Source organism: Candoia aspera, chromosome 2 (genome assembly GCF_035149785.1).
Source record: "Candoia aspera isolate rCanAsp1 chromosome 2, rCanAsp1.hap2, whole genome shotgun sequence".
In the NCBI taxonomy this organism is placed as follows: Eukaryota; Metazoa; Chordata; class Lepidosauria; order Squamata; family Boidae; genus Candoia; species Candoia aspera.
The window spans coordinates 248024914-248037479 of record NC_086154.1 but is presented as its reverse complement, the minus strand read 5'-3'; the positions used below and the strand labels follow the sequence as shown (position 1 = coordinate 248037479).

The 12566-nt window shown below is 37.5% G+C and overlaps 1 protein-coding gene across 1 annotated transcript in view; it reads right to left on the bottom strand.

Moving 5' to 3' along the window:
• Positions 1 to 3435: 3435 nt before the first annotated feature.
• The window catches only part of LMBRD2 (LMBR1 domain containing 2), a 33335-nt gene continuing 24204 nt past the window's right edge, over positions 3436 to 12566 (bottom strand). The window contains exons 14-18 of the mRNA XM_063295745.1: positions 12256 to 12359; positions 11047 to 11093; positions 10180 to 10285; positions 8376 to 8505; positions 3436 to 8148 (exon numbers count right to left, since the gene is read on the bottom strand). Of these exons, the coding sequence (XP_063151815.1) occupies positions 8088 to 8148; positions 8376 to 8505; positions 10180 to 10285; positions 11047 to 11093; positions 12256 to 12359 (448 nt within the window). The 3' untranslated portion in view covers positions 3436 to 8087. The remainder of the gene's footprint in view (positions 8149 to 8375; positions 8506 to 10179; positions 10286 to 11046; positions 11094 to 12255; positions 12360 to 12566) is intronic.

Here is a 12566-nt window from a genome sequence, read left to right as displayed (position 1 = left end):
AGAAGGAAGGCAAAAACCAACAAGCAACGAAGCCTGACTGGAGACACCAGCCGTCCATCTCAGGTTACTTGTTTACATATCGCTCCCCTCCTGCTTGAAGTTTACCACCTTGTTTCCAAGGAGATCCAGGTTGCCGAGAAGGGCCTGGTGCAACCTGGCTAGGCTTGGATTCTTCTTTTCTGTGGCTGGGGATGCTCTTTCGGGCTCAGCCCCTCTGCTTTGGATCTGGCTTTCAGAAGACTGCAGATCACAGTGTCTCAGGAAAAACATTATAGACTTATTTTTTCTGCAAGGGACAGGTTGTCTACATTTTAGTGTGGAGGAAGAAAAGATAGTTCACTTGAACCTGCTTTTCCACAAAAAAAAGCGGGGGGGGGGGTGAAGGAAAGAATGTGGAAAGTTAGATTTCAAGGGAAAAGGTTTGAACCTAGATATGCCCCTGAAATGCTAGTTTTCTGTGTGTGGTCTACTGGAGGGTATTTTAACCACTGCTATGGAAGGAAAGGTAAGTTCTAGGTGAACAAATATTTCTTTGGAAGATTTAACCTAACCTGCTTCAAAACTATTTAGACAAATAATATATTTGTACCAAATACAGGATTTTAGATGTCTTAGGTCAGAGAGCATATACTTTTAGGTGGAGCAAGATCAAGACTGAATTTACTAGTGGCAAGGGCACAAATACTCTTTAGTTTAAAATTATGATTCCATGAATGTTACAGATGTTTTGCTGTATTACATGCTCTTTCTTGTTTCTGAAATAACAAATGGAGGCCAAATAAAAACAATTTAAAGTGATTTTTCTGTTTGCATTTTCCCCAGTAGGCTTGCAGATTTAGCTTCCTTCTGCAGAAAGGATGCAGAAGTGTAACATTTCGGCAGTATAAGGAAACTGCCCCATCACCGGTGTTTCCAACTTGCAATCCACAGGTGTCTGGATGTGGTAAAAAAAAAAAACCAGGATGACAAAATTGTGATAGCTTTTTATGTGCATTGTTATGTGTGTTACACACATGAAAAACAAGCAGAGCTTTGATCGCACCATCATGGCTGCCATCCTGATTTTTTTTACCATGCACTATGGATACCCTGGTAGAAAAGTTCACAGGAGTTGGAAATCATCCCCAAATTACTGTCATGAGCACTGATGGCGAGCAGGAGAGGGCCCCTATCCTGGGGGGAAAACGCATGCGTAGTACTGAGGAGTGAAGCAGCCATTCAGAGAGACACAGAACAGACCCGCCTTAACTTTTGGGGTTTATCTGTCTGGGTTTTTCCCACGCTTCTTCAGTTTGTTAGGATTTTCTGTCTTATGTAGCAGTAATAAACACTAGAGACCTATTCCTCGTCTCAGCATGATTCCTGACTGTTAGGACAATTACCTTCTTTCTGCTGACCTCGAAATGCAGAAAACACCATCTTTGCAGATGACCAATCTGCAAAGAATATCAGATCAGTGTCCCGCCCTCTGAGCTATCCTTATAGAGACCCCCCCGCCCCATTCCTTCTCCATATGAAAATGTATTGCTAGCAGCTGCCCATCCCATGGATGTTTTTCTGTACATGTATTTGTGTACACTAACCTAGTGATTTCCAAAACATTGGAGAGGTATGCGGAAGGTATGGCAAGGCGTGATTATAAAAGAGCATAAACCAAATTACTGAAATCTTTCAAGGCTTCCCAGCTGCCTTTCTGCCATTTCCTACGTTGTATTTGAAAGTCCTTGGGAGTTGTGTACAATGTAGTCCCCAGTTTAACGATTTCCGTTCCCAAGGTCTGTCCTTAAGTTGAATTTGTATGTAAGCCAGAACAGTATTATTGTATAATACTAAGTAGCATTGTGTAATTAACTCGAACCATTGTGTATTTAACTCGAATCATTTTTTAACTCAAATGTATGTGAAATGGTAGCTGCCTGGCGATTTTGCAACCAGGCAACTTTAACCTGAAGTTTTGACCATGTCTGCATGGTCCTTTGGTGATTACTTAGGGAGTGGGGGATAAAAGAGCTAAACCGATGTTTCTCAACCGTGGCAACTTTAAGATGTGTTGCATGTCTTAAAGTTGCCAAGGTCGAGAAACACTGAGCTAAACAACACTTATAGGAAGAGACACTGGAAGCTGCAGGATCCAAATCCTGTATCTTGAGGGGAGACTAAGACAAGCAGCCAGATTAAGACAAGCTACTTTTGTGTGTATGTGTCCTTTTCATTTTCATCTTTTCTTTCTTTGTACTGTGTAGGTCTTTGTAGCATAAAACCTACTTTAAAACAATTTAAGTGAAATTAAATCTATTAGCTTTGTTCTTGTTACTACTTGCACTCCCCATGAAGACAATCCCAGGCTTGATCCACAATATTTCCTGGGAAGAATGGCAATATGCTAGCCTGAAATATAAAAGGACTGCTTCCAACCGGTGTGAGAGTTCAGTGTTCAAATAGCCACCTGAGATTCAACTGATCAAAGGGAGAGATGTAAACTTCCCAAGTTAAATAGTCACATAAAAGACATCGTTTTATTTATGTCCTCTGCTCCTCTGTCAACTTTATTTATTTATTTATTTATTTATGCAATTTATATGGCTGCCCATCTCAACAAATGACTCTGGGCGGTGAACAAAGTTAAAATAAAAACAATCATTTAATTATAATTTAGTTCCAATTGTGATTTAATTATAGAATTTACAAGCATCCCTTACAATGAACATCCAGATCATTCAGTTAAGGTTAATCCATCCATGAATTAAATCAATTACACTGTTGCAAGGATAAAACAATAGTTCTAATTAAAATAGGCTCAATATGCCTGTATCAAGCAGATGCCAACCCACAATGAAAAGTAGAAGTTAGTAGGAGCAGTAGTAAAAGCAGAATGCCGTTCTGGAATATCCCACACATATTTCCATATAAATAATTATAATTGCTTGAAATTCATTGTAATACATTTTCTTTTTAAACAATCAACAGACATATTAATTAGGAGCATTTTTTCCTTTAAAATCTAGCAATCGATCAACCCTGGGATCATTGTGGGAGTAAACTTAAAGATTTATTTCCAAGTAATTATGTACATAGTTGTTTCAGTCTGGAAGGTGTAGCAAAACACTTCCAAAGGCACCAGGCTGGAGAAAGTTCATCTAGATAAAACAACTGGATATGGGATAAGAGACAATAATTTCACTGCCATCATTATACCAAAGGCTTCATAACTGATTCTTTCATGTCGTTCAGGCTCTAGTATTTTAGTGTTTAATATTAATCCTGGCATTAAAACAAAAAACCTAGCTATGCAAAGAGCCAACAGATTCTATTTAGAGGTGATTACCAAATACAGAAAAAGGAATTGTACGTTTACGTGAATATTCATGCACACCCATCCTAGTATTAATCTAAAATATATTGTTGTTAATATACAAACAGAATATAGGAGAAAAATCCATTCAGGCGAACTTTATTCTAATTAGATTAAAATGTACATTAAAAAAGATCAGTACATAAATAATTCACAGGTTTGCAATCCTGGGTACCCAAATAAGATCTACATATCTGTGTTGAAGTGATGAAGACGAAGGGAGTTCGCCTAGTAAAGCTTTCAAAGCCCACTTGTAAAACATCTTATGAATTCATCCAAACTTTCCTTCGTCTTCCCAGAGAAAATAAATTATATAAACAAAAACACATGGAGTAAAAACCAGACCAGGCACATCATTTTTTAAATATACAATTTAGGATTACTGATACAAAAACACAATGCACAGGCTTCAGTGTTTTTGATTGCATATGTTGTTGTTCAAGGTATACAAATTTGCTCCGTTATTAGTGAGATAGAGTGGTATTTATCCCACTGGTAGTATAAATCACATTTTCTTGATTTCTCTTAGCTTCTTTTGATCTAGTCATGTCATGCATGAATACAAATAAAGATCCAGCATAGCTTCTATATTTACAGTGGGTACAATTCTCACAGATTTCCTTAATGTAGGAAATTTGTAGTATGACCAATATCAGTTTACACATTACACCAAAATAAGCACTTATTGGTAAAGTAAGAAATTAACACATTCAAAATTCATGTTGGTTAGAGAGAAGGAATCATGATATAGTTGCAATGTGTTCTGATTTATGAAGCATGGAATTGCAGAAAGCAGTAACAGAAAAGAATGAAGGAGGAAAAGTGCCTTTAAAGAAAGTTTTGGTTGGCTAGACATATTCAGACCTCCAAACATCTTTTTTTTTTTTACATTTTTAGAAGTAATCACAGAACAAAAATTAGCACTGGAATTACTAAATTCAGAACACAGATTTTCAGCGTAATTCTCCATTTTATTCCATAAATTATGCTTATTTTAATATTAAATGAACTTTGTATCTCAAAGTAATAATGAGAAACACGAAAATCATGGCATCTCGTAATATATACAGTTGTAAACCAAGATTGCACAATGTCATTCAATTAGCTGTTCCTCATTAGTAGGTCCTGTTTTCAAGCCATGTGGAAAATGAAAAAAAATATTCCAACCATTCCTTGACAATACCATTAGCAGCATAATTTTGTGCAAAGTAATATTACTGCGAAAATTCTGCTTCAAGACAATTTCTTCAGTAGCACTGCATTTTGTAATGTTTTCCACAACCAAAAAATTACTGATCTAACATCAAATGCATCCTGTCCAATGTTCTTCTCATAGTTTCTAAAGCCACACACACTACTAATTTTTTGAATTCTCTGCATTCAGTTCAGGCAACTCCTTAGGCATTTCAGTTACATATCAAACACTGACAATTAGAGAAACATAAAGTTCATTTTAATTCCAACTCATATATACAGCATTACATTTTAATTTAATTTATACTACAGTAATGCACAGATCCCTAGTTAGATATAAATAACAATTACTTACTGGCAGCAAATTTATATCTCATTGTTCATGACTCCAAATCCCAATCTTATTTACAAAGCAATTATTTCTGTCCCAACCTTACTATTAGGTACAAACAAAGAATTCAATGGCAAATACAAGTTTTTGCATGAATGTAACTGCTAAAAAAAGCCACATTTTCCAATTTGTATTAAAAGAAGAAATCTAAGCCTTTACACAAAAAGCATGTGACCAGGACATTCTTACAAGTCAAAAAACTACGCAGCATCACAAATATATAGAAATGTTTTAAATATTTTTGTTTTGGCATGAAGTTCCATAGCAGCGTGCAAAGAGCAAGACACTGAACTCTTAATAATCAATGCATCAAGCAGCTTAAATTGCTGGGACTGGAATGCTTTCTATGCTTTTACACAAGCAGCCTGACTTCATTTTGAAAGTGATTCCAGATATAAACATGTTTGTTTCCCAAAAAGAATTCCAACAAGAAAAAAGTACTATTTTATCTCCTGCGCTTGAGCTGTCAATCACCTGACAACTCATAGCAGGTCCATGTCCAAACCTGTGAGATGACCTGTGAACTTCCAGCTCACCCTCCAAAGCAGAAGAGCATCTAGTCTGTACCTGTGCGTTTGAGCCAATAACTTTGGAATCAAATCTTAACGTTTCAGAAGTCTCACTGGAGGTTATTGATTTCCTAGTAACAAAATTTCTATTTATCAAAAGCAATAAGGTGTTAAAAATATCAGACTTTTTCTGGGGATCAGAAAATGTTCTGAAGAAATTTGATAACTCCAAAGTAACTTTCCTTAATAGACGTGGGAAGCTTAGATCAATTTATAGCATCAAGAGAATTTCTAAATTCTAAAGTTAATGTTAAACTGGAGTCGATGTAGGAGTTTGTAAATTCCTTTGCTAGTGCATACCGGTTAATTCCATAATCACATATTCGGTATGTTGTAGTACTGAATGTAATTTCAGCATTCATGACAATAACATCCCAAGTCATAATGAACAGAAAATGATGTGTTTTCAATAGCCATTCACTTTCAAGATACACATTGCATAAAATGATGCTTCACTGAAGCTACTGTGAATCACATTAACCTCCCCCCCGCCCGATGAATGCTGGGTTTAAGTGTTATAAAATCCATGGATCAACCATTATCATGTTTATTTGCTCCCATCTCTTCCTTGTAACTTTGTCATGCTACTCTTGAACTTGGACACTGTGAGGAAATGCCCAGTAAATTATCACACATTATTTATCCAGTTGTTACAAACAAGAGTGCAAAAACATCTCTGTGTGGCCAGAAAAATTATGCCAAGCACTGTAGTTTTTAAGTCTGCACTGTTCTGGGACGTTTAAAGGCTCTCCAAATCAATAAAACCTGAAAATGTCTCTGTTGTGCAGCATTTCTATTCAGTAATCAAAATATTCACATGCCTTGCTTTTCTAAATTCTATAAAAATGTTGTAATATGTCAAACAAATGCTCCTCCTGAATGAAACACAGTACAGTGATAAGACAGGTGTTTAAATCTTTATGACAGTCAATAATCATATCTAATCACCATATTTGGCTTCAAGAAAACAAACAATGGCAAATGCATATTTTTCTTAAAATCTTCAGGTATTATCTGGCCCCAGTAATACTGTACATATTTCCATATAGCATTCATGAATACCTATCAAAATTGTTTTGATAAATTTTGTTTGCCAAACAACATTTCTTGGTCTGTGAAAAGGTAAGGATTTTCTTTTTTTCTGTAGTACAAAAAACTGTCCTAGCAGCAAAAATGCAGGCTTGATTAAACAAATATTTCCTATGTAAGGCAACGTAGCTGGATGTCATCTTCATTTTTTACTTCATGCTAGAATAGTTCATTTTTTCAAAAGGCAAGATCCAGACTGCAAGAACTATCAAATTACTTTTAAAGCAATGGATTTTTGGACAAGAGAAAATGGGAACTTTGCAATTCAGAATGGCAAAAATATAATTTAGTTGAATGATTTTCACCAGCTCCTTTTATCAGTAAATCTTAAAAGATGTTTCTGTGATGAGTTTATTCCTTATAGCCTACTATGTGCTAGTATATGAATCTAAATATAGTGCTTTCAAACTGTTAAGATTTGGTTAAGGTTTTGTTATCAATGCTATTATGCGTGCAAATGCCATTAATATATAGCTAATGAAAACAGGAATTGTTTTCTATTCAGTGATTGTTAGGCAGGCATTGAAGAAAAGCTATTTTGTGTAGATTTGTAAAATCTGTCCAGGTCTTCAAGAATTTGAGCTGAGAGATCAAACCTGTCTGAATGGCCTTTTCTGAATCCTACCAAAGTTGGAATAGAAGGTAATCATAAAGTTTGCACCAAATAGGACTAAACTAAGGAACTACACGTAGGAAGACCCAATTGTATTCATCCTTAGAAATCTCTTTTGAATCTGAAGTCTTCCCCCCACCGCCCAAAAAGAAAACTTAACTTCCGACACAGGCAAACGACAACTTTATTTGGGACCAACATTTGTTATTCTAAAACTGCATCTGCATTACCTTTACCTCGACCCAACTCTAAAAGTCAAAACCAGACTCCTTTATGTATCAACAGCTACTGAAACATGTCTGAAATCTAGGAGAGGCTTTTAACTTCTTTCTTACCACACTAGGTTTCCAGGTCATAACAGAGAGAGGAGGCCTCTTCGTTAAGGGATAAGACCAACCCCAAAAGTCAAGAAGCCTCTGTCTCCCGGCTGCCTAGCATCCCATTCTCTTTCGTGCCCCTTCTCTTCTTACTTAAATCACTTCCCTCTAGAAGAGCTAGAAGGAGTGAGGGCACAGGAGGGAAAGGCACCGCTGCCGGGGTCATCCCCATTTTAGAAACCAATGCTCTAGCCCAGGGTTCCTCAACCTTGGCAACTCTAAGCTGTGCGGACTTCAACTCCCAGAATTTCCCAGCCAGTAAAGCTGGCTGGGGAATTCTAGAAGTTGAAGTCCACACAGCTTAGAGTTGCCAAGGTTGAGGAACACTGCTCTAGCCCATCTTGAATTGGGCAACTAATTCTACAAAGTGCATTTTTAAGAGGAAAAAAAGTTCCTTATTTCTCACATTCCATTTTCTTTCTTGTGAACTGAAGCTGATTCGGCTGCAGCATGAGATACTAAAAGCGCCTTTTCCAGGCTGAGATCCAAGCGTTCTGGGGCTTTAGACATCATCAAATATTCTACTTCGAGACATTGACAAGTATCTTCCACCAGACTGGTACCTGCAAAATATATAAAGACTTTAAATACAGAACTTACATGTTTCTGAGTTGTAGACATTGTGCAAGGAGAGCCACGTTAGCTCTGGTAGCCAAAAATCAGACCTTACCTTATTACCCCATTCCCTAGAACATGATTGATGAGAAATCTGAACATGAATTTTCTGGCATCAGATTTACTTTGACTTAAAGATTATTAATAGAAAACTTGAAACTTAGGTGTTCCTTACCTTCCTGACTCAGAGTCAAGAGGATCTTCATTAACTGAATCTGCATTGAAGTCCAGAGGTTCTGCATCCTGAAGAAGTTCTACTCTGTCCCTTTCGTTCCTTCCATTTGACCTAGTGTACTTGGAAGTTACTGCAGCAAGAAATTTTACAACACAGTCAAGGTGCATGTTGAACTACAGCAAATAGCTGAAAAGTTCGTTGCCTTCAATAGAAAAAAATTGATCTAGAATACATAGATGGTCTAATATTTTCAAGGACATTCATTACTAAGAAGATTAATATATAATACACATATTTGTAAACAAAGAAAAGGAAGAGTCAAAACAAGCAAATTCAAACATCATTTCTAAAATGTTTGTTTATAAATATATATGTATGTGTGTGTGTGTGTGCGTGTGTATAATGTACAATCAAAAGGAATAGAGACAGATTGGCTATGTACTCCTGTATCCATCCAACCAATCAAATATGCCCAGGTAACACTGCTGCTACATGAGCTGCAATGGCTCCCAGTAGGCTTTCAGATGCAATTCAAGGTCCTGTTGTCATGTTTAAAGTCCTACATGGCATGGGACAAGGTTACTTGCAGGATCGCCTCTCTCCAATGGTTTCTGCCTGCCATACCAGACCTGGTACCGTGGCTCGTACAGTGTATATGTACAGTGGTACATTGATTTATCACTGATAAATCAATGTCATCTAGTGGGTCCCTGTAAGTGTACCTTCTGTCATGATGCCTATCCTGTAGAACAGGACCTCCCCCTTAAAAACAGGCAGCCCCTACTTTATTGGCCTTTTGCAAAGCTGTAAAGACCTGGCTTTTCCCCTAGGCACTGTCAGGAGTAGCCCAAGAATGACAGAGAACCAAGTCAACCAAACCTCAGTTCTCTATTTGCTCACACTGTACAGACAGAATCTTGCCAGACTACAGCTACTCTACCTAACCTAAGGGGAAATAACCTGGGAGACTCAAGGGCAGGGCTATCCTGAGCCTCTTCTTTTTCCCACCATTGCCTCCTGGACTGTGCCTCCGCTTATCTCCTCCACCTCCTTGGTCTGTGCTCCCTCCTTCCTGAGAACCAGAAGCATTACTGAAGTTCATCAGAGGCACTGGGAACGGGATGTTAGTTTGGGAGCTCTGGCACGGGTGTGTGTGTTTCCAGTGGTTTGTGTTTTTATTAAGCCTCAATGCAGCTTTAGTGGGTTTTTGTTTAATGTCATTTTCTGTTTTTGTTTGTTCACTCCCCAGGGACCAGGTTACCTTAGGGACCATCCTTTCCCAATTAGTTCTGACCGTCCAATGCGATCCAGCAGGATGGGCATGCTCCAGGTCCTTTCAGCCAAGGAACGTCAGCTGGCAGGGACCAGGAAGTGTGCCTTTTCTGCTGTGGCACCTGCCCTCTGGAATAGCCTCCCTCCTGATATTAGGATGGCCCTGACCCTGTTGGCTTTCCAGAAGGCTTTGAAGACCTGGCTTTGTGCCCGGGCCTGGGGCCCTGAGTGTGGGAAGGGCCCCATTTCTTGGTTATGTTAACACCATGGCTTTTATAAACACAGCTGTATTTATATTTATATTTAATTTTTGTTATTGTTTTTATTGTTTTCTATTAGGACTGTTTTTATGGTTGTTAGCTGCCCAGAGTCACTAGCTTGAGATGAGTGGCAATATAAATTGAATGAATGAATGAATGAATAAATAAAATGAGCCCCTTCAATTACATAAAGTTATTTCTGAATTAAAAAAAAAATTGAAATTCCCAAATCTGTAACAAAAATGAAATTAAATTATTAATATTATTCTTACATCTGTTTGTACTGGTCTCTGTGAAACTAGACTCCTTCTGGTCTGCTTGAATATTTCTGCTCCTTGTTGAAGGTTCACGATTGTTCCCGTACCGTTCTTTCCACTCCTGTCCAAAAATACAGAGTAAACTATATACACGCACGCACGCACACGCACACACACATATGGTTTTTATACACACACACACACTATTTAACACAGTAATTTTAACAATATTACCAGCACGTTCTAATTTCAATGATATCATTATGTCTGATATTCCAAAACATTTTCTAGGAACTCAGTGGAAGAACGTAGCATTCAGGGCAGGGTTCAACAACACAATGCCCATAAGTCTACTGCACCCAAGATGGTGACCATGCTCCACCTCCCAATTAAATAAAAAATTAATATAAAATGACTGAAATCTTGTAAGAATGTCCAAATTGTGCAAGAGTTTGGTCTTCTCACATGAGACAGCTGAAATCTTGTGAGATTTGATGATGCTTCAACGTATGGGGCATCTGTGAAAAAGAAAGGCACCCTTGCTATTGCTCAAAATAGTAGCACCTGCTGCCAAAAAGGATTAGATATAAAATGCCTGGGAAATCTAGCCCTTATAACCAAACAGAGCTTTTTGTTTCAAGTACAGAATAAATTTTCTTATTCCCTTTAACAAGCCTATGGTTTTAACTGAACAAATTAAGTATTATTTTTAATATGCCGCAGAAAAAATAAAAAGCCAGTGTTTTACACAAAATGTAACGTGCTACTTAAGTTTGGCTGTTTAGGATTGGACTGCATCCTACAGAAACAATCTTATTCTTCAAAGTTAACGTTACTAAATTTTTACTGCTTAGAGAAAATGTGCTAAACAGGCCCACATACCCGTCTCCTATTATCACCATCTTCCTGCCTTTGCCGTCTTCTCTTTTCTAGGGAGAAAAATGTTTTCATTTAAATGTAATTTTAAGTGGAATTTTAAAAAAAAATCTTAATAAGCACTTTCAATGAAATTAGTTTTCTTTAATTGAGAATTACAAACTTTGGGGTCAGAAGAGATGTATAATGGCTTAGTGCATCCCCTTTCCGTTGTAACTGCATCATGGTTGCAGGAGCCATCTGGCAGCTGCTATTTGGAAGAATATGTTGATGCTCCTTGATCAACAAAACACGTGAGGCACTATTGAGTAGTAGGGCCAAGAAAGTGTAGACTGGACATGCTTAGGAAGTGAACAGATCCAAAGCACACACCTGCTAACCCTTTCCCAAACCTGTCTAATCAATCCCAAGAACTTTCTATCTTTTGTCTTTCTGCTCCTTTCTTTCCCTACATGGACAATAATGTTGAACATGGAACAGGGGGAATTGGGGCCAAATTCCTGGATTTTTGCTCAGGAAAAATTCTTCCACAGGGGAAACAAATGACTGCAGTGCCAACACCAGGTCCAAAACTGGATAAAAAAACCATGCTGCAAGCAGAATGAAATCTAAGGTTAAGCCACTACTCACCTCTATTTTTCTAGTATAGATTTTGCACATCTACATACATTAGAAGAGTCGTTTATGTTTTAAGTCAAAGATGCAGAAAAAAAGAATTAGGAGTCTGCATTTCTTGACAGTGTAAGAATGGAGAGATTATTTTTACATTAAAGCTACACAAAAACTAGGAAATGTACTAAACAACATTGGATGCATGTAATGCATCCTCGTGTAGCTGAGCATAAACAGACATTGGAGACAAATGTCAGTATAGAGCAGCTTAGAAGGTGCATACAGAAATAGAATTTTCAAAGAGTTGGGCTCTCCTACCTATTTGCAAAACACAACAGGCCTATTGACAATATTAACTGTCAAGGAAGGTGCATGTCATCAAAAACCATTAAGTGGTGCTGACAGAGCTGAAAAGACTCTATTCATCATGTCCTGCTCTGCAAGAGCACTCAGTTGATCTGTTTTTGGAGACAGAGTACAGTCCAGATATACATTTCATATCCTCCAGGAAGATAATTCTTTAAAAAATGCGAATAACGGAGTAATGTTTTAAATTCCAAAGTTCTGTATTAGAAGGTACCATAAACAGCCGCTCTCTTTTACCTCTTCTGATTAACTCTTTTCCTTCATCTATTAAGTCTGAGGTCATCTCATTGTCCCCCATGAACTGCTGGAATCCCAGAAGATTCAAACATCGAGTTCCTAAACTGGAAAAAAAAAAAACATTGCCAAACAATAAAAACAAACAAAAGCAAAAACAAAACAAAACAAAACACATTACTTGCAACAACTGGAAGAGACCTGTGATCAAATAAATATTCACAATTATCAGAGTGGAGGGGAACAGATTTTCTGAAACTGAGGCCACTTTCGGATCACCCCTGAAGATTGCTGTGATTTGTCGACGATGAAAT